We start from the raw sequence: 23,563 nt of genomic DNA, 5'->3' as shown, positions 1-23,563 counted from the left end.
ATGCCCCAACAACTGATGCAACGGAGCTTAAAATAGAAGGCTTCTATGCCAGCATCAAAAAAACTTTGAAGCTAGTGCCCAAAAAAGACATCACTTACATATTGGGTGATTTTAATGCAAAAGTTGGCAGCCAAGCTGAAAAAGGCATCTCTGCCAGCTTTGGACTTGGGGAGAGGAATGATACAGGTGATTGTTTGGTACAATTTTGCCATGAAAATCGATTTTGAATCATGAATACCTGGTTCAAGCAGCACAAGTATCGCTTATACACTTGGACTTCACCAAATAAACTGCACCATTATCAGATCGGCTACGTCCTATGCAGCCATTGATGGACCAGTTCAGTCCTTGATGTCAAGACATATCTGGGTGCCGATTGTGGTTCAGATCATGAATTGTTGGTGGCTAAGATCAGAGTCAAATTATGCGACATCAAAAAGACAGCACCACCAAAGAAGTTTGACATCACCAAAATCCCTTTCATGTATGCAACTGAGGTGAAAAATAGGTTTGAACTGCTGGACACTGCTGAGAAGATGCCTGACGAACTGTGGCAGGAAATTAAATTGACCGGCATTGAAACAACAGTTGAACACATACCATACAAGAAGCCAGAGAAAAAGCACAAGTGGTTCTCAGATGAAACCATCAGAATAGCCGAGCGAAGAAAAGCAGCCAGAGCAGCAGGCAAACTTGGAGGAAGCGAGGGACTGAATGCAGGTTTCCAAAGAGCAGCAAGGAAAGGCAATGGAGTTTACTGGGACCAGCGTTGCAAGCAGCTAGAAGAGGACTGCACGAAGGGCCATATCAGGAATGCATTTGTGCAAGTCAAAAGGATTTGAACACCATTTACTGCTCATAAAAGGATCCTCAAAAACAAACAAGGGAAAGAATTGTCTGACCAATAAGGTGTCAAGGACAGATGGCAAGAATATATAGAAGAGTTATATGCCGGCAGCAAAGAGGCCCGGCCTCCGCAGGATGATGAGGAAAGGGAAGCAGAAATAGAACCAGCTATCCTTCAGGAAGAAGTCATGTGGGCAATGAGCCAACTGCCAAACAACAAGGCTGTAGGTGTTGATACCATCCCCGCAGAATTACTGCCGCCTATACCACCCACAACCATCCTTGTCCAAAAAATTTGGGAAATGAACACATGGCCACAGGATTGAAAACTATCAGTGTTCTTCCCATTGCCAAAAAAAGGCGACTCCAAGAACTGCTCCAATTACTGCACAATTGCCCTCATCCTTCATGCTAGCAAGATTCTCCTTAAGATCATACAACAATGTCTGGCACTGACCACCAAAAGGGAATTAGCAGATAGTCAAGCTGGCTTCAAAAGAGGTCATGGCACTTGTGACCATATTGCAAATCTACGCTGGATCATGGAAAAATCTCAAGAATATCAAAAGAACATCTACACCTGCTTTATTGACTACAAGAAGGCTACAAGAAGGCCTTCAGTTGTGTCGATCATGACAAGCTGCTGGAGAGCCCTAGAAGACCTGGGGGTGCCAACACATCTGGTCAAGCTGGTGCAGTCACTGCACACAAATCAGGAAGCCACTGTCAGAACACAATATGGAGACACTGATTGGTTCAAGACAGAGAAAGGAGTACAGCAAGGTTGCATTCTTTCACCTTTCTTATTCAACCTGTATGCCGAAGTGATCATGAGGAAGCTGGAACTTGAAGAATCAGAGTAAAGATTGGAGGAAGGAACATCAACTATCTTTGATATGCTGACAACACAACTCTCCTCTCAGAAACCAAAGAGGGCCTGGAAGGCTGAAATTTCTGATCAAAAGGATTAAAGAAGAAAGTGAGAAATTTGGCCTCTTCTTGAACATCAAAAAGATCAAGCTCATGACCATTGTGAGGAATGGAAATGTCAAAATAGCAACTGACAGTGAAGAGATTGAATGTGTGCAAGAATTCACCTTCTTAGGATCACAGATTGATCAAAGCAGTGAATGCAGTCCAGAAATAAAAGTGTTGAATCACACTAGGTCACACAGCAATGATGAGCATGAATTGAATATGGAAAAGCAAGGACATCAGCCTGGCAACTAAATACAGATTAGTCTGCACTACTGTGTTTCCCATAGCTACTTACAGTTGCAAAAGTTGCACCATGAAAAACTAGACAGAAGGAAAATTGACTTCTTCAAGCTGTGTTGTTGGAGAAGGCTCCTGCACATTCCTTGGACAGCAAAGGTGAAAAACAAGCAAGTTCTGGAGTGTATAAAACCAGACATATTGCTAGAAGGCAAAATCACAAAATTCTGCCTTACTTATTTTGGCCATATTGTGCAATCAAACTCACTGGAAAAGGCAGTTATGCTTGGAATGGTCAGCAGTAAAAGGAAACAAGGCTGCCAAAAAACACGGTGGCTAGACTTCATCAAAGCTGACACCAACCAGAGCATAAAACAACTGTAAGAAGCCGTACAAGATTGGAAAATGTGGAGACAGCTGGTCCATAGAATCACCGAGAATTGGACACGATGGAACAGATAGCATCATCATGATCATTCTCATACTGGCAAAGCAGAAAAAGATACATATTCCATTTTTGTGGGAAATGTGTGTCACACAGTGGGACACCCCCCTATACCCCAAAAAAGAGTCATCAAAAGATTCATACCCAGCTATGACCCAATAGAAATTCCTAACAGAACTTACCAGGGACATGAAAAATTAAAACAAGGTTTTTAACTTCATTGGCTTCAGTACAATATACCACGTTGTCTTTATCCTTCTGGGTAAATCTGCTTTTTAAAAGTTTCCTTGCACTAGCCTTGAGTAAATTCTAGGAACTGTTGGACTTTCTATTTCCTATTTTTCCCCTCTCTTAGGAAAGAAAAAGACCCTGCTAAAAAATGGGAAAGAATTTGCATGACACAACAACTCATGTTATTAAAATGCACCTGCCTGCAGCTTCCTAAGGGGCCTTTTCAGACTGGGAATTTTGGGCAGCGAGACAGACTTCAGAATAAAGTAAAGATATGAAACAGAAAATAACCAGAACAGTCATAGCAACCTTTGCCAGTTTCCGCCAGTTTCCGCAATGAAGTAAACTCAAACACACCAGGAAGAGAAATTCAAAAAACACTCTTGAGAATAAGGTAGAAAAACAATCAAACAAAACATATCCGGAAGAAGAAACGTTCTGAAAAATTGCAAGGTAGTTTTCAGGACAGCGTTATCTTTCAAGGTTCTTTTTTCCCCAGAAGTTCTCCAACATATGTTTTGTTCACATTTTCTCCTTCTAGAGTCCCTGCCAACCCAAGTGGACATTTTTGGATTTATTACACTTGTAAGCTTTCTTTACCAACATTCATAATGCCTTAATTTACACACACTCTAAGGAAGCTCCAAATTTGGTGAGCTAAAAACCGATCAGTGCCACCAGTGAGCCTGATTAAAAGCCTATCTCTCCATCAAATGAACACAACACCATAGATGATCCTACTCCTCCTCTACACTTTTACACCGAGGGAAACAGTAAATGATATAAACTCAACCCTGCCATTATTGACATGGCATCCAGAGAGCCTAGTGCAGCAGATTTGATCACTTGCACAAACCCACATGGTGACAATCTTTCCCAATTTCTATCTAATGTTTTTATATCACTGAGCTAGTGCTGTGACCTGATCATAATTCCAGTGGCACACATAATTGAAAATGCAAAGGAAAGTATCCAGCTTCTTTCATCAGCTAGTAATCTCCTCTTCCTCCAACACTTGCATTAATGACAACTAAAATTATGGTTTTTATTACAGAGCATTATACCTGTTAAAGGAGGATGCTGTGAGAATGTTTAAATGACAGGGATTACTTCCCCCCTTCTGACACATTAGCATGTTTCTGCACCTGGAACTGTATTGGTTGTCTATTCAGTCATGGATTTTCTATATAAGCCAGGCAGCTTTGCAGACTTTAAAAAGGAAAGCAATGATCTGATCCTGCCTACTTCATTAGATCTACTTTCCTGCAAGTTGCCAAGTCAGTCCCTGAGGTCTTGTTCTACTTGTTTTTGTCAGACTGTGCTTTTCATTTGAAATGGTTTGGAAACCGTGCTCTTAGTTGCTGTGGTCTTTGGATCTGGCATTCATTATCTAGGAAAATGGCTGACTCTTTTCCATCTATATATTTAAGAACAGCATTAATCTGTTCCCCATTTTTGTTTGGTGCGGTGTCTTATTCTGCAAAATGTAGCTGCCACTTTAATATCGTTCTCTGGTAAGAAGCCAGCATAAATAGTCCCCTTTCCTTTCTGGAAATGTATTTTGGTCACATTCCAGAGCTACAAAAAGGTGAAGATGTTCATGCAGACTAAAGGGTAGCTATACAAAGAGTTTGATAACTTCCCCAGCTCTGGCTCCAACTTCAGTTATCAAGCACAGGCAGCACTTCCAGTGCTGCAGTTAGGAAAGATTAGATTCTGGACTTAACATTCTTCTTTACAAGTTGCTGCAGATTATTCCACTTCCTTCATATGGTCTTCTTGATTCCCCTCATTACATGACAATTTGTTCAGCGACTGTTTGAAGTTACGGTGCCGAATGAAGGGACTTACGAACCGTCCTTGAAGTTCTGGCTGTCGAGCGCCCCAGCAGTCCCATGAACAAAATTCAGGTGCCTGGCAATTAACTCGCACTTTCAACCAGTTGCAGCATCCCACAGTCACACGATTGCCATTTGCGACCTTCCCTGCTGGCTTACCTGAAGCAAAGTCAATGGGAAGCCAGCAAGGAAGGTTCCAAGTCGCTGCGGTACGCTTCCCCCCCCCGCCCCCAGTCTTTCTTTGCTCACATGGACCTCACTCTCCTTCCCCCTTCACTCGCACACACCTCCACCCTCTTTCTCCGGCCTCCGACGTACCTTGCATCCTCTTTCTTTGGCTTCCCTGCGATCGCACATAGGCACACACATACCCCATACCCTCTTTCCATGGCCTCCGTGCAATTGCACACATGCACCCTGCACCCTCTTTCCTTGGCCTCCCTGTGATTGCACCCCCCCACATCCTCTTTCCATGGCTTCCCTACGATCACACACACATGCACGTACCCATGCCCTCTTTCCATGGCCTCCCTGTAATTGTACACATGCATGAATGCATCCTGTGCCCTCTTTCCCTAGCCTCCCTGCAATCACATGCACCCTGCAACCTCATTCCCTGGCTTTTCTGAGCTTGTGCTGCACTGAGCACCCCTCCCCTGACTCATGAATGGCCTGTGCCTGGCCTCCCCCACGCTCCTTACCTGGGACTTCCTCCACTTCCTGCTTAATGACCCATGCATCTTGGGTTACAATGACAACCAGGACTGCCTAGATTGCTGTCGCTAAGAGATGCGATCACATGATGCCACACTTTATGACTGCATTGCTTAGTGACAGCAATCCCAGTCCCAACGGCAATCGTAACGCGAGGACTACCTATAGCTTTATATTTTACTTCAAATGTAGCAAAATGTCTTACTGCACTGTGGTCCTTCCTACTCGTTTTTTAAGTTGGGTTTTGCCCCCATAGTCCTACCCCAATGGCCCCATAGTGCTCATTTGCTTGTTGAAAGGGCTCTCCTCACTGGTTTCCAAGTTGGCAGATGGACCACTGCTGGGAGGCAAACAAAATGTAGTGACCAATACAGCCGAAAAATGGTTTCACGCAACATCCATCTTTGCTCCCTCTACATCTAGTTTCCCAGTGGCAAACCCAGTGCAAGAAGAGGGTTAGTGCAAGATCACAGCAGACAGAGCTTTACCTTCAAACTGGTAAAGAAGGCACCACATTGGGTGATGAGTAAGGCCACCATTCTACATTTGGATGCCTAATCGGTGTCGGAATGCCGAAGGAAGAACCTGGAATGGCAGGCTTGTTCTCCCAAGCCATCTCCCTGCAGATGAAAAGAGGGGGGCTTCTCTTTTCCTCCCAAGGGCAAACTCACTTGAGGACAATCGTGTAGTCTAGTGCAAGGAAATATGATATGGATATAGCATTCTTTTCTGACCCATGTACTCTTTTGGTCTTAGTGTATTTATTATTGTTCTGTTATATCCATCTTCTTTTTTATATAATAATTTGATTAAAACATTTTAAGAACAGCATAAAAAGAAAAAAGAGTGGAAAAAGACACAGTGGATGAAGAATAAAATATCAGTAAATAAAGGATGTACAATTACCATAAAATCTAAAATTCATTATTTCATTGATTAAATAATTAAACTTATAGAACTAGGTTCATTGCATCATTTTAACCAATAATTAAAAATTTCTACAAACTCAAAACATTAATATTGATATCACCACTACTTGTCATTGTTCTAAAAACAAATGCACATAATCATGGACAAGAAAAGGAAAAAAAAGGGGGAGAATGAATGAATGAATGAATGAATGAATGAATGAATGAATGAATAAATAAATAAATAAATAAATAAATAAATATTTTAAAAGGAATAATAAACAAAAAGAGTATTCCCATTGTATCTGCCTGGTGATCACAGCAAAATATTTATAGACATTGAAACTGCTTCTATCATTATTCTAGACCAGCTTTCCCCAACCTGGTGCCTCCAAGAGCTGATGGCAAGACTTGCAATCCCATGCATCTGGAAGACAACATGTTGGGAAGGCTGTTTCAGAGACTGTCAGAAAAATGGGAAGAGGTTTTGTTTTGTCTGTCATGTTGAGGTATGATGACACAATCCCCTTCTTACTCAAATTCAGCTCTATGCACCTGCCCATTTATTTGTTTCCTATGCATCTTAGTTCTAAGTAACCCTATTTTTAATAAGTGTCCCTTTCATCTGGCAATCTTTTTTGATATCTGCCAGACAGTTTGGATGAATGAGTCTATTTGGGTAATGAGATTCTTTGAGTCACAATAAAAATGGAATAGCTCAAAATCATTTATTTCCTTTGGAAATTTCAGAACAGACCCATTAAAAAAGCAAGGGAAACATTGATAATGAGACAATAAAAGATCAGAAATGATATGGTTTTGAGAAATTCTAATATTAACTCTGAAATCTAAGAGTATGAACAACGAGGAGAAAATGAATGGAGAACTATACAGTAGTAGAATTCTGACAATGAGGAAAGTCACTTTGAGCAAAACAACAGTTAGGACCACTTTGGTTTTCAACCCCCAAATAAATGTTATCATCCAGGTCAGAATGGTCTTTATACAGTGGGAACTGCAGAGAAAAAAATCAGACTACTGTGACTGAGAAAAGGAACAGAAGAGAGTCAAGATACCTCCCGCATGGAAATGATGCCAAAAGGACATATATCTTTCTCAAAGACTGCAACTTAAAATATGTTACATTCAAACACCAGGTTAAAACCCTAATGTTCAGTCACCTTGAAAAGTCGTCTGAGCAATCAACTGACAGTTTTTTAGACAACTTGGGGATTGACACATAAGCAACACACATTTTCAACAGAATCTGCTGTCCGTGCAAACATTCCCTTTTGGTAATCTCGCAAGAATCTATCAGGTATTCCCCTTTTACCAAATACCATTTGACAACCTACATCAACACATTAATAAAGTAAGACAACCTCATAGGAGTTCACTCCTTCTAAGCATCTCCTGTTTTAATCCTATGTTTCTAAGTTAAACAAAGACCAACTTACAAATATATTAAAATTCTTCATTAGCAGGGAGATGACAAAGTCCCACCGTCAAATATGAAACTTTGCAGTAAAGTTAATTTGGATGCCAAAAAGGATTACATCAAACTGTAGGAATATATGTATGCATGTGTGTGTGGCAGGGAGGGGGGACATGTGAACATATAAGTGTATATGCATATTGTGCAACCTGTCAATTTCAGTACCCAAATATGACCATCAAATAGATGGAGAGTCTACAAAACAAACTGCATCTCTAAACGGGCTGGCAAAAGGCGCTCTAGAACAATAAGTTACAAGCTGGTTTAAGAAATTGTAGAATGGAAGCTTAAGCCTAAACCCAAACATAAAAAGGGACCCTTTCCCAATTCTGAGCCTGTGCCTGAAAAAGTGACTTCAGCAACATATACACCCTCTGGGTACAGTCAGTCCAAACAGAACATGGTTAAATTGGAATTTGATTTAAATTTCATAGATTTCAGTTCCATTGGAATCCATGGGGTGTACAGCCAGTTTCTACACATATTCACTCAAAAGTAAGGCCCATATATAAATCTGGCTTGCTGCTGTAATAACTATTTATAGGACTTAGTTGTAGCCTAATATTTATCTGGATAGCTTGCACTTACTATTTGCAAAAAGGCCAAACCTAAATGATAAGCAAATCAACTTGGCATTATGCTGAAATAAAAATGCTCAGCTGTCACTTTTAAAGCCTTCATTTGTCTATTTAATTTGGTATGAATTTCCCTTCCAACGCTTGGATTCTGAAATTCATGTATCTGTTAAAGTATGGGGATCTCTGGAGGAGAGATCCAAAACCACAGTGACATTTTGGAGAATGCAATGGCTAACATAAATAATCAGGTACATGTAACAATGGTAATAACAGCAGATGGAGATAGAGTCCTAGCTGAATGGTGAATAAAACAAAATCCTACCAGAAGTAAAATATCCTTTTTTACTATAGATAAAGAATAGAAGTAAAATTTCTATTTTAGAACAGCAAAACATCACAGAGCCGTGGTTTGAGTAAAATGCAAAATGTCACTTCCTGGAGAAAAAAACAATCTAAACAATTACAATATAAGATGGAATGATAAATCTAGAAAACTGAAAAAGTAGCAAATCTGCAAGGGGGGTGGGGGAGAGTTTTAAGAAAACTTCCCTACCTCCATCACCAGATCCAGAGCCTGCATCTGTAAGGAAGAAGAGAGGAAGAAATAAAATACATCTGCATAAGAACAGTTTGTATGTATGCAAAACCAGATTCCACTTCATTAAAGTATGCTAGCAAATTGTCCTTCTGATGTTATTCCTCCGTAAATTGATGTATTTTGTGTATTTTGTTTCATGCATACTCTCTTAAAGATGCTACCACTGTTGCTGCTCTTAATTCTTTTATACAACCCAGTGATTGGCAACATTATTTTAGTTTTAGTACTTACGAGCATTACATTTTTTTCTCTATAGTATTTAATAAATATGTTGCCTTTTTAAAAATCATCTTTTCAAAGCAACCAAAAATAGGGACTCGTGAGTCCCAAGGCCATTCATCCACGATTTTTCATGCGCTGACCAGAGTTCTGCATCCCCATAATACCAGCATGGGCCTGTGATAGGCAGTGGTCAATAGAAAAGGTGATCAAGTAAGTGCTACACAGTCTTGTCCACATCCTCAAGGTGCAAAATTATCCCCCAAATCTGGACAAGACAGAATACTGCCACCTGTTTGGCTCTATGGCTTGGGCTGATGATGGAGACAATTCCAGGACTCCATGAAACCTTGAGCTGGCCTGTTGATAAAGCCATGTCCTAATAATAAAAGAGCAGTGGAACCACCATCCAGGAAGTGGTGGGCTCTGCTCTGCTGGAGGTTTTAATGCAGAGGATATACAGACATTTGCTGTGGGCTATAATCCTCTGGAATTTGGGGAAGGGCCATGTCAGATCCAAGGCCACTTTCTGCCCACACCTAATCTAGGCCAGTGTTCTTCAAACTTGGCAACTTTAAGATGTGTGGACTTCAACTCCCAGAATCCCCCAACCAGCATCTTAAAGTTGCCAAGTTTGAAAAACACTGATCTAGACATACTAATCTAGGAGCTGAACCATGAAGAATGACAGCTTTAGCAAGTATTACTAAGGCAGACCCCAAATGCAACAATAAAGGAACTGATTTACTAGGGACAGGTATCAGAAAGCCAGGAGTGATCCTAGCAAATAGGTATTGTTGCAGCATATGAGAACAGGGATTTCAAGCAAATAATAATTACAGGTAGTTCTTGGTGAATGATGTTAATTGGGACCAGCAACTCCATCACTAAGCAGCGCATTTGTAAAGTGTGACATCACGTGACTGCACCGACTTGCAATGGTGGCTCTGGCAGTTCCAGTTGCGGTTGTTAGGCAGGATCTCGTGTGATCACCATTTGCAACCTCCTGCTGGCTTCCCCATTAATTTTGCTTGTTGGAAGCTGCCAGTGAAAGTTGCAATGGTGATCACATGACCCTGGGATGCTGCAATTGTGTTAATTGTGAGTCATTTGCCAAACACCTGAATCGCAATCACATTGTTAACCAAGGACTACCGGTATATGCCTAGAAAACTAGTTGAGGAAAGACCTTTGTTAAAAAGTCCTACAATTAAATATTAAATATATATTAAACATTAAAAGTGCAGCTTTAAAAGAAAATGTAATTTTAATCAGTTTTTTTTTAATGGAGAATTAGAAAAAAAAGAGAAGACAGACAAAGATCAGTGCCTTGCCTCAGGAGAAATTCTGGTCACAAACGCTTTTCAGTGTCGCAGATAGTTAGGAAGGTAAAGAAACAACTTGCCAAATACAACATTGGAATTCTGTCCAAATGCTGAGAGTCAAAATCCCAATTTATTTATAGTCAGGTCCAGTTAATCCAGGGCAGGCTGCAATCTTTCACTATCATTCTGATTCTCTTTTTAAAAATGTTCATTTAAAAATGAAGTTGCAATGCTTCTCAAATTGCAGCTATGCTTTGTCAAACACAACAGAACAGCCTCAATGCATCTAGCAAAAAAAAAAGGGGGGGGGGCGCAAACAATTTTATTCATTTTTTAATGTGCTGTGCTTGTTTTTCAAAGTAAGACTTAAAAATTGGACTATTTTATCACATAACTGCCAACTGTAGTAAAAAGCCCCTTGCAGCTGTAGTCTGCCCTCTGTGATTCCAAATAAGATTATCTTCCCTCTTATGTGCAGATCCCTCTCAATTCAAAGGGTCTATGAAATACCTGCTTAATCATCTGTTTTGTCTCACAAGAGAAGTAAGGTTTCATATGTGTCACCTCCTCCCTCTTTTCCTGCCTCCCTGGGCTAACCCTCACATCCCCCAACCTCAGCTGGAAGAAACAGAGATAACCATTTCTGTAACTAGATCCTCAAGATAAGGCCTTTGTCTCATTCCCTGCTGACCACAGAGGTAGTTTACATTCATCTTGAGCTGTTCTGGTATTAAAGTGACATCTTCTCTCTTCTCCCAACACAAACCTGAACTATCTACTATGCCTCATTTATGCTGACCTAGTCAAGATCTGGGTTCGACTCAGCTCTCACTCACACCTGAAGTTGCTGAAGTCTTTCTTCCTCTTTTCCTCTGTATTTCAGGGCCATTCTGCTTTTGGCAGGGGGAGAATCCAGCTCTTTCAAACTGGGCTTTCCTCTATACCAAAACATCATCACTCCCCACTCCTGCCAGATCCAGCAGCAGATCCCCAATCTGCTTAGAAGGCTGCCAAGATAAGGGAGAGAATGGTTCCTGAGCTGTCAGTTCTCTCCATAGGATTGGAGAACTGTGGCTCAAGAATCTGTCTTCTGCTCCTGTTTCCCTTGCAAGCCCTCTGAGCAACGATCTGAAGCACCTGGTTGTGTAGGAGACAGCTGTTTTTTTAAAAAAGGATCTTGTGCTCTTCTACAAGAGCAGTATACCTGCATTTAAAGGCAGTATCTGATGGGCAGGATGGATGGATGGAGACATCCCTGTAGAGCAGGAGAGCATTGTCTGCTTTACTGGACAGCACTCCCTGCCACCTCTCACCCATGGATCAGCTATCTCAGGAGGTTTTTACAGATGGCTAGACCCAGGGGGTCTGTGAAAACATACCTCCTTCCCTAGGGAGAGCAATAGAGAGTTGTTGTTGCTGGTGGTGGGTGACGCTAAGGGAATCCACCATTCACTTTGGTTAAGTTGTCCTGTATTACATTGGTGAGGCCACTACTAGTTGCTTTTCTAATTGCTGAGGCAGAATAATGCTCTGCAGTGAGACCAGCATGAAGTCTGCCAGCATACTTTTGTGCCACCTCATGGACTGGCGGAAAACACATTTGTATGGACTTGAAGAAGATCCCAGTACTTCTCACACACTGTAATGGCACTCTTTATGGCATCCTAGTAGCCATGTGACTCACATTTTGAGACAAAATAAGCTATTCCTACAATAGAGGTTGTGTTGTTGCTCAAGATATGAGACCTTAGGATTCACTTATGATTCACATATTGGTTGGCAATTTCCTCCGCTTTTCTGTGAGATCTTATCAAGAGTATGAAAGAGAATAATCTAATCAAAAAGCCAAAACCATTCTGGCTTTGGGAGACTGGTATTTCCAAGACATCTTTTTTGTTTGTTTTAGCTAAGTAGGGTCAAACATTTGAATGAGGAACCACTAAGAAATCTCAGGGCTGTAGAACAGACATGTGGAGAAAAAAACCTGAAAGATGACCTGGCACACCACTTCCAGAGAGAGAGAGGAATATCTCTCTTCCTATCATTGTGGTTTGTAATAACATAGTTTAAAAAGATTAATCCCACTTCTAGGTCTCACTATAAAAAAATGAGCACAATGCCTTAAAGAAATAATACGTATTGATTTAGGCACCATGAGTAGGAGGTCTCCCGTTACCTTCTTTTGTTTGGGGAGCTTTCAATCACATGAGAAGAAAAAGAGCACATTTTGTCTCCTGCTAGCACTAAACACACACATGTATCTTAGGAAAAGGGTCTGAAATTCACAGAGTGACTCTCCTTTCTTCTGAACCTCCCAAATGCTAGGTTTCCATCGCTGACATTCAGTCGCAAACCATCAAAGTGTCAAGTTTTTACTCTACGACACTTCTAATTTACTGGGTAGGAGAAGCCCAACTATCCAAAATCCAAGTGTAAATACATCCAACCCTGCTCCCTTGTGGTACTGTCACTAAATTCCCTCCTATCTCCTGTGGTTCTCAGAGGCTAAAAACATATCCTCAAAGAGTGGCTCCTGTCTACAAAGCATTCCCTTATCCTTGCTCTAGCTGGACAAACATATTTTGCCCCAAGCATTATTTCTCTTCCTTCCCATACAAAGTCACAGAGGCATTTCTGAGTTCCAGCCTCAGTTCTAGAGGGTCATGACAAGGAATCAGAACGTGTTCTCCATACAGTAGTGGCATTAATTCACCAACTCTGGCTTAGAAATATTCTAGTTAGATTGTCTATGCTGATCTTAGCCTGTTAACCATCTCAAAGCTACTTTAACCACAGAAACTGCCACAAAAAACCCCCCAAAAGTTGAGTAACACAGCCTTTTCTGAACTTGTTCCTTCCCTGGGGGAGATAGCACTTGAGGCCCAGCTTCTTAGCCTCCATTAACAAGTATTCTTTAGATGAATTTACACATCACACTGAGATATAATGGGGTTTCTTTGATATTGTAAACGGTAAGGTTGTTCAACCATGATTAACATATGATTGTGTTGTGTGAACCCAGACAGCTGTGGTTTATTCAATAAACAAATCACTGCTTAATGTAGTTGTCCTTTAGGTGGCAAAATATCTTACACAATTTTGACCACAATCATATCCACCTTTTTTTTTTTAATATTGGTCAAACAAAGCATTTTGGAAAACCCTTGTTTAGCCATCCTTTCCGCCATCTTTAATTGTGCATAAAAGGCAAAACATTGTAGAATAAATAAAATGAGTACTTGAAGAAATGGCAATGCTTTTCCGGGTAAGAAAAGAGGATGCCAAAGCAAACAGAACTGATTGGGTTGCAGCATGAAAGGCATGCTTTCAGTTATTGATCTGGGATGAATCTGACAGGAACACAAAGGAGGACTCATGAAAATACACAGTACTGGTTGGGCTTGCTTGTCAATGAAGTCCTGGGTAACAATAGGCAGCACGGAGCCTGCTGTACCTACCGGAGGCACATGATCCTTCTGACGCCACAAGTATTTCACTTTGCTGCTTGCAGGCAGCTTGTCTCAAATAGCATTCATTCTGATAGGTATCGCTGTTGGAACCACACACAGGCACATAGTCGCTGTTACACTAATGAGCAAAGAAGAAAACAAGCGACAGCGCAGTTAGTAAAGACATGCACAGACCTTAAGCCCATTCTCCTTTACATTGCAGATAGTTGCTAAAGAACAAAGTGATAAGGTTGTGATTAAGATTCACTCTCCCACACCTTCCATAGATTTGCCCAGATGGAAGGGACACGGTCCACTATAACATTTCGGGGGTTCTGCTAGGATTAAGAGGTTCACGCTACGTTCCAACCTACCCACCCCACATTACTGGGTGTCCTTCCCTGTTCTCTCTTATTATCTCCTGCCCCTCAGTGTCCCTGTGCTATTTTAATCTCTTTCCATCCTTTTTCAATTTCTTTTTCCTTTGGGCAAATAGACTCATTTAAAAGTTAAAGGAAACAGAGCAAAGAAAGATGCTTCTGGTGCTGCCTGGAAAGGGGATAAGGAAAAGGGAGCACGTATCATGGGTAGAGCAGGCAAAAGACTGGTAGAAGCCAGGATAAAACCTCTTCGGAATTAATTTGTTAAAAAGCTTTTTTTTTAAGGATTAGGGAATTCTTTTAAGTGGGGGTGGGTGTGTGTGTCCTGGTCTGGCCTTCTAAGTAACATGGACTTAGAAAGATGCTGATGTGTAGTCGGGAGAATCAATTATTGGTGAAACAGGAAAAATGAAATAAGGTATATCAAAACTATTATTGTTGCCCATTTAATCAGGTCAAGGCTGTGGACAGAACAGACCAGATCTGGATCTATCTGATATCTTGTCACAGTACCACCACCACTAAACAGAGATGCAGAACTTCTGGAGCAGATTTGGGTGCATCCCACAAATATCTATGCCAAGTATTTGCTGCCTAGTAGCCTACATCAGCAGTATGCCTAATTTCTCCTTGACCTAAGTGAGACATAGTAAAAATTGTTGACAGGGTGACCATCCTTCAGGGTCCCTCTGAGAGCTACTTGAAGAAGCCAAAAGATTCTCCACTGCAGTAATGATTATGAAGATGATGGAAGACTAGGCACAATCACTGAATATTGCTCTGCTGCAGAGCTTTGAAGGGATATTAAAATTATGCTTGTCTTGAAATGCAGCAATTGCCACTAACAGGGTATTTAGTCTGACATTAGATTATGTGTCCTGGTATCACGTAGAGCTGAATTGCTTGGTGGTTACAGAGGAATAACTTAGACCTCCCTTAAGCCAACCTTCTCCAGCTTGCTCTCTCCAAACTAAGGCTCCTGTCATACCCAAGCAATGTGGCCTTTTGAAGCCCAATGCATGTGGAGAGTGCCAGGTTGAAGTGCCATACATTAGCAGTTTTCGTCTAGATATTAACCATGACCTCTCTTCCTATTACAAGAAATGCTCCCAAACAACATCTCGAGAAGCAGAAATTTGTAATTCAGCAAATATCTGGAATGCCATGGAATTTCACCCTTGCTATAATATTATAAGAAAAGGGAACAGTATTCTGGGTTGGGCAATAGAAGGCAACTACAAATGGAGGAAGAAGTAGAATCTGTAGGGACAAGATGGCTTTCCCTCTCCTCACTTCATGTCCAAAAGCCAACTGTTGGTCACATTGGGGCAGCTTTAGTTGAGTGAGTTGATCCAGACAGGCTACTTGCCACACCCAGTTCTTCAGCTTCTGACACTTGCATCACAGTAGGACCGGCTTTGGCGCTCTATCTTACGCTGCACTGAGGAATTTAAAGGAAAACGCATGTGGGTTGCTCAGAGTAAAAACGCTGTCCTGGGCTGTGCAGATCACAGTGTCATTCTTGTGGGGGGGGGGAGGGGCATTTATTACATATTAGCCAATCTGGATGTTCAGCTCTTGGCTTGCCATGCCATTAGGAGCTGGGAGTGACCAATGGGGCTAAATGTTTTCTTCTTGTGCATATTATGAAGAAAGCAGCTTGCCTCCAGTTACAAGTAGCTGTTTCAACTAAATTGAAGAATTGTGGTTTCCTGTTAGCTTACTAAATAGGAACGCCAATCTGCTTAGGTAAATTGGCATTGAATTCCAATACCTCATTAATATAATGGCTAACTGACCTAACCAGGATATAAGGTATGAGGCAGAAGGCAGAGGAACCAACGCTTCCATTGTCCATCTCTTGTAATAACTTAGAAGAACTGAGCATCTAGACAAGCTGTGGAATAGAACTGGCTTTGGAAAAACAAAACAAAACAAAACAAAACAGGAAAACAAAAGTTTCCAGGATGCACCTGACAGCCCTAATGACAGAAGGTTATGCAAACTCAAATATATTACCGAGAAAGATATTACTGATTGGAAACTATTGCAATGACAACACAAGGAATACCAACTCAAACTTCGTAACAAAAGAGATTTTGCCCTAGCTATTCTTGTATGCAGCACTGCTCTTCAGTGCAGCTGATCTGACCCTCTTTTTTCCACTTCATGCAGAGCCAGACATATTAAGTCCATAGTTATTCATATCATGGCAAAGTCACGTGGATGAGAACAAGAGAGCACCTGCAGTTAATGATTAATCCACACTCTATCAGCCCACCTGAAATTCCTGCTAGGCATGGGAAGCCATCGGCTTTCTCCTCCTCCATCAGAAGAAAGGGCAGCTTCCCCCATTACCACCCCTTGTTCATATTAATAAAAATAATTTGATTTTATGATGAAAATTAGGCAACCTACAGGGTGTAGTTATCACAAGAAAATCATACTCAGTGGCATTAGAGATACTTGGCTGTGCCCTGTACCTGATAATTATGCCAGGGATGTGATTATCTCATGATTACTGTACTCCTGATATGGCTCATTGTTTAATTAGAACAAATGTAATGATCAAGATTATTATTTACAAATGATAAGCTCTGTTTAAAACTAGTTTAAAAAATAGGAAGAAGTCACACTGCTAATTAGTTGTTCTACACTTATATACCTCATGACATGCTAATATACACGATGCAATTGAGTTGAGGGAAAATGACAGACTATAAACTGCCTCCAAGAAGAATGATTATATAGGCAAACAGAAGGGTTATCCTAGTCGACACTTCCACAAAGGAACAGGTCCCAGAAAATTATTACTTCTTGGGCAAAGTGGCATTTCAGTTGGCTAAGAAATGAAACGTCTTCCATATGCCATAACGCTTCTGATCTTATTCAGTCATACAGGCTTGAACTCTAACTTTTACCAATCACCTCTCTAATATTGTCCTCTACAAACCCAATGAAATCTCTGTGAAGATTCTCTGCTAAACTGGTGATTTTCAGATAACCCATTCCATTTTGATTCATCTGCTGAAATAGTCTGAAGGCCACATGGAGAGACAGTATGACATCATTATTACCTCTGGTCCAGAACTGGGAAGAATTAGGTGACCTGGGGTCAAATGCCCAACTCAGCTATGAAACACACTGGCTGATCTTTGACCATTTGCTGGCTGAATTCAGATATAGTACGAAATCATAATGGGCTTTGCTTCATTTGTGTGTGTGTGTGCACGCACATGCGCCTTTGAGTCAGTCTTAACTCCTAGCTACTGCTTGGACAACTCCATGCAATTTTGTTGGTAACATTTTTGGAAGTGATTTGCCACTGCTGGGTTCATGCCTAAGGCAGAACTAGAACTCACAGTCTTCTGCCTTCCAGCCATATGCCTTTATCCAAACTAGCTCTCTTCCTTCCCTTTGGCTTAGCATAATGAGGGATTTGTTAAATTCTGTCCCATATAACAAGCCATGGTTAAATAAAGTATGCTTTAATGCAGGGATAGACAACCAGCAAGCCCTCTGTGCCCATCCAGCATCCATTCTGTGGCCCTTGAGAAAACCTAGCTCTTGCTTCTAAAAACCGGTGGCACAATGTTCCACTTTTTTGCTTCACAAATATTCCAAAAAGCCTCAGTGAGACTTGATGCATTTATTCTGTACTTAAACCTATCCCCCTCAACAGTGACTCTGGATGTTCAAAGCATATGGTTGAAGGAAAGAAAGAACCAGGAGACCTTATCCCTGGAAACAGTGACAAGGCAGCAGAGCCAGAGCTAATGAAGTATTAGGAAGAACCGTCTTGAGAGACCAATGAAATTAGAAAAAAAAAATTAAAAGCTCAGAAATACGCCTGAGGTGTCCAGAAAGAAAGGAGTAGGGACCCAAACAAGGAGTATAGAGGTGTCAAAGAAGATTAAGAATAGAGCATAACAAAGGGGTTAGTAACAAAATGAAACCTTATAGAACTTCTTGGTTATCTGATTAAATGATACCAAAACAAACAAACTAACTGGAATATTTAAAATTTCTATCCTGCTTTTCCATTACTAAAAATGGAACAAAATTAGATACCAAAAAGCACCTCAAAAGTTGTCATATGGTACTGTAACCAGCTAATCTGCCAACTAAATTTAGAGTGAGGTAGAGCTACCATATCTGTGCTGCAAAACTCTGGATGACCACTGGATGGAAGCCAACTGGTTGTACTGGTTTTTGTCACCCAGAGCAGGGATGCTTCAGGATTGGGCATTTTCTCCCTCAAGGTTTTGGCCAATTTGGAGATCCTTTAAGGGTGGAGTCTTGGCAGTAAGGAGGTATTTGCATATTGGCTATCTTCTAGGAGTAACTCCTTTTAATTTAATCAGTGGGGGAAACATGTATCTTTTTAATTTAAAAAGTGAGGGACATGCATAAGCCATCAGGTTCCAAACCATTTACATGATCCAAGGTATTATTTTTGCTCCAAATACTCTCCCAAATCTCTTGCTCTGCTGCTTTGAAACAAAATGGTTCCTTGAGCCAAGAAATCAGGATAACGTCAACAACAAGAACAAGCAAGATACAACTACAGTACGTATAAACAAAGGACCAATTGATCTAAGCTCCTCTGTAATATGTAGTAAGCTTCCAATGATCCCTCCAGGGCAACCTTAGAATTTAGAATGAAAAAAAAAATGAAATAAAATAAACATCCATCTCCTCAAAAGACTGCCATTTTGTAAAAATTGCCTGCATCCCATACATTGCAAAGTGGAATTTTATTTGAAAGCTGCTGTGCCAGGCTTCATCCGGAGTCTAAGCAAAGATTCCAACAGAGCTGGAGGGTAAATTGGCAAAATTTACTAACACAATTAACACAGTCTCTAGGAATCTGATATATTCAGGCAGTGATCAAATCTTAATCAGAAATATGTCTTAACAGCCTTGCCTGTGATTGTTTATATGAATACATAGAAGTGGTGCAATCTATCAAACGGGCTGCTTGTTCAGTGCTGGAAGGCATGTGCCTACTGCTGCCTTCCTCCAACAAGCATGAGTTTTTCAGGAATTTCAATTAGGACAGATTGCTTAAAATGACAAGGAACATACTCTGCCTCTTCCTTACTGGTGGTGCTTCCAGTCTGTGTATGATGTGATACAAGTATCTATAGTTTTACCACCAGGCATAATTTTTAAATCAGGAGTAAGCGAAAGGTTCAGAAGAATCACATGCCCATATTCGATTCTGTGGCTCCATGAGATGAAGCAGGTTCCTGCAAAGTGTCTCAAACTGAAACGTGAGCCGGGTAGAAAGTGGGAGCAAAATATTTGTGGATGGTGGAGTGGTGTCCATGGACCTTCCTTGCATCCCTAATCTAGCTTCAGATGAGGCAGATCCAACTGCTGGGCTGATTACCCACTGCTGATTACCCACCTGACTACTGAACACACAGAAGAATCAGTGCCCTAACTCATGTGCTTCTCATATTAGTTTGGAATAAAAATAGAAAAGTTGCTCATCAAGCAAAATAGTTCCTAGTGATTATCAGAAGTAAAAGATTTAACAATATACTTCTAAAACATGCACTTGCTTACAAAGCAGCTTGTTTGGTCATTTGGACTACTAACCACCAACTGCTCACGTGCAGACAAGAAAAGACTCTACAGCAGAAATTGTGTTCAGTTCTGAATATCAGGAGCCAGAGACTCATATTTTGGGCCAGATCATTACAAATATTAGTGACATTGATTATGATTCACCATGTAGTTTAAAAAGGATCAGGGATAGGCATGAGTTTTGGTGACCAAGGGACACAGTGGGTAGACCAATGATACAATGGGGAAAGTGCCATGCCAGATGTGGTTTTGTTTCCAGCTGCAGTAATTGGGAAGTTCTCTGGAACAAGAATAAACCACCAAAAACTATAACATGTTATGCAACTCATAATTAATGATGCCAGGTTCTCATCTATTTTTAATTAATGAATTCTATTCCCTTCCTTTCTGAGCAGGTTCAATAGCATTCTCTCTCTCTCTCTCTCTCTCTCTCAACATATATATTCACACACACACAAGCACACTATTTCAAATAATAGAGAGAAAGCGGAAGATGCCAAATCATAATTACGCTGAAATACCCTCATTTTCCTGTTTGTATTTGTATTTTAATCTGAATCTGTAAACTACTTCCTCTCTGGCACATTGTTGGAGCTCCAAGCCAGCCTAAATCCAGAAAACTTTATGGCATTGGATCTTTCACAGACCGCGCTATTTGTATGCTCCAAGCCACCATAAAGAAAAGTGTCATATATTTAACTGACTCTTACTGGAGCCATTGTTCCTCTCAGTCATGCGTATCTCATATGATATTCACTTACTGGCAAATTACAAGGCTTAATGTGTCCCACTGACCCTCATACAGTAAGAGTTCATGTGCTCCCTGCCCCACATGGAAAAGCTTAAAATATGAATTTCACTCATGAGAGAATTTAAGTGGCATCCATTCTTCCCCTTCAGTCATATGTATCACACATGACAGTCCTTTAACCAGATTTATATTTTTGACTCTGCAAGATAATGAGTAGTAGTAATAAAAAACGATGAATAAGTAGTAGTAAACCTGAAGTGCTGAATGTACATTTTAACGCTACAAATTAGCAAGATGGTCCTGGGAGACATCAGTGCCTATAGATCTCTCCCCTTGGTGCTTGCTATAGTTCCTCCCTCATCTGACAATGTTTAAAAGACATCTCCAATAATATTTTTGTGCTCCAGATAGGCACACTTGAGTGGATGGGAGGGGATGGTGGATGACTACAGACCAGTGCCTTGTTTAGAAAGATGCTAATCTGCCCAGAAACAAGCAAGATAAGTTAGGGCACTTGACAACTTCCTGGTAGGATTGGGAGTCAAGGGTTGCTGGCAGGGAGCAACTTCACCAGTTTGCTTTTTTGGTAAATGGATGTTTGATTTCATACACCCACACACCCAACTTGACAATATATAAAAAGGCTCTCTCTTTGGTCCCAGCTGAGGTGGTGACCCCATGATAGGACTATACCAGTGGTGGCTCTATCTCTGACACTGCTTTTCTAGAATTGTTGGCTAGGCTCCAATTCTGATATTGTTCTAGTTTACGATAACTCTGGTGCTACTATTAAGCTGAGTAGGATGGCTAAATCAGGCAGTGGATGATGGGAGGCTGAAGGTGTGTGTGTCAAGTGGCTTCTACTGTACTTCGTTTTAAGTGGGTGGAGGCCACCATCCCATCAGTAGTGCTGTGATGATATTCGACTGCTAATCTTGTCCTCTTCTGAGGGAAATTTTGAGTTTCACCTTGGGGTGCAAAATGTCTTGGCTCATATTTTGTTAAATCTTTAGGGGAAACTCTTTTATAATGCTTGTAAGGTAATCATTTCTCCAATAATTATCATGCAGAATTTTCAGAGGAGGAGTTGTGTTTCTTTGTTGCAGGAAAGCTAGAGTAAAAAATACCTTAAAAACTAACTTTTAAAGAATTTGACATCCGTGACTTAAATCTACTTCATAAGATACAAAAAGGATTATTCTCAGCTGACAATTTTATATATCCATATCTGAGTGTGGTGATGGTTCCAGTGGGATATTGTAAATATTGTGACTAAATGGGCATAGAGTGAGGTTATGATCGGCCAGCCCATCATAAGATATACGATTTACTCTATGAATGGGTTAAAATATCTACAATCTGTGGTTTCCCAGATGGTGTGGAAAATCAAAAGATTTTATTCCCTTGCCCAAATTTTGAGAAGTCAAACCAATGCCATTCTCAGAACTAAACAAAAATCTGGGATTCTCTTTTGATGCACTAATGCTTGAATTGATGCCACAACCCTTTCCCTTGAATAAATCCTCTACTGTAACGTAATTTTATGAAACTGCCAAATTATCTACCCAGAGGATAAATGAGGTTACACGCCTCTTGGGATGGATGTCTGCAGAGATCAACTGATGGAGGTAGCTATGCCACATTGCCAGTATGACAGTATCCACAAAAAGTCCTGATTTTGCAAGTGTTGCACCAGTCCCAGATTGATTGCCTGAATATTATCCAGTAGTTTATTAGATTGGCATTAGAGGGTTCATGTTAAGAATGGGAGGTCCTACTATGAACAGACACAACTGAAAGAGAACGGAAAAAGGAGAGCCAGAAATGAGACGCATAGTTCTAAGTAATGTTGTCACTAACAAGTGACATTGAGAAGGGGAAGGAAAAAAAGAGGAACTATTCAAATGGGCAAACAAAGCACCCTACTACCGCAATCTGATCTGTGCTCATTTCCTTCTCTTCTGCCATCTTCTCGTTTTCCTCCCAACAGCTAAACTGATCCTAGCTGCTCATAGGGAAGAGAGAAAGGATTGTTGGGACTAGCGCGCCCACCCACGTACTGACATGAGGATCTTCAACTTCCCAGTTGAATGTCTAGGCCTGGTAAGCCAATATCCACTTATAGCTTCCTGTTTCACTCATTAGCAAGAAAGGCCTGGAGCAGGGGAATTCATTTCCACTTTATTTTCCCTTTTTGTGGACTTGTTGCTGAACTAGCATAAAGTTGGGGGAAAAAGTGTCAGTTCTCCTCTCCACTCTCACTACAGAAGAAATCTAAATGAGAAATTGAGGTCTAGAGCCAGACTGTCCAGTCTAGTCTCTTAGAGCCACCACAATTGGATGCTACTCTTACTGCCATTCCAAAGTTATTAGAGTAAAATGTTTAATGTACATTAGAGACCAATTAATAAATCTGTAAGAAGTAATCTTAACAATATTTATTAATTTAGTTCACATGGAAACTAAATCAAATGTAATTTTTGTCATTCCTCTTCCTACCTCTTTGTCCTAATCCTGCTTCCGTATTGAGCATAGCCATAATCAGCTACTCAAAGGTTCTTTGCCCCCATCTGAAAAACTTGTGCTTCCCTCTCATTCTTGACTTTGTGGGATTTACATGATACTTGTTGTAACACATCCATTAGAATTAATTGTACAAGGTCGGTTTACTCTACATATCTACACTGATTCCAAACAGCTCATTTTAGGGTTCCTAACTCTGTTATTAATCCTTGCTTCTGGATCTTTGCCAGCAGCTTAATTTGCAGGCATAATCAAATTAAAACATTTAACTCTACCCTATAACGAAGTTTCAGTTCCTGATTTCTTCAGATCATGTTGCTGCTAATGTGTTCATTTCAGTTCTTGCTCTTTTCCTGGAGAAGCTCCTTCACAGTAACCATGCAAAAGCAGGTTAGGCTAAGAGATTCCAAATTGTACATGACTGTCCACTGAGCTTTGAAGATTAGAGTGGTA

General features: G+C 40.7%; 1 protein-coding gene across 2 annotated transcripts in view; it reads right to left on the bottom strand.

Moving 5' to 3' along the window:
• The window catches only part of TMEFF2 (transmembrane protein with EGF like and two follistatin like domains 2), a 229,116-nt gene that overhangs the window by 195,986 nt on the left and 9,567 nt on the right, over nt 1–23,563 (bottom strand). For both annotated transcript variants that reach the window (XM_088135698.1, XM_088135697.1), the window contains exons 3-4: nt 13,871–14,000; nt 8,824–8,850 (exon numbers count right to left, since the gene is read on the bottom strand). In XM_088135698.1, the coding sequence (XP_087991824.1) occupies nt 8,824–8,850; nt 13,871–14,000 (157 nt within the window). The remainder of the gene's footprint in view (nt 1–8,823; nt 8,851–13,870; nt 14,001–23,563) is intronic.

This window comes from Python bivittatus, unplaced genomic scaffold (genome assembly GCF_059951505.1).
Source record: "Python bivittatus isolate LINGU-HERP-01145 unplaced genomic scaffold, Pbiv_v1 ctg000200_np1212, whole genome shotgun sequence".
NCBI lineage: Eukaryota > Metazoa > Chordata > Lepidosauria > Squamata > Pythonidae > Python > Python bivittatus.
This window is presented reverse-complemented; position numbering and strand designations above follow the sequence as displayed.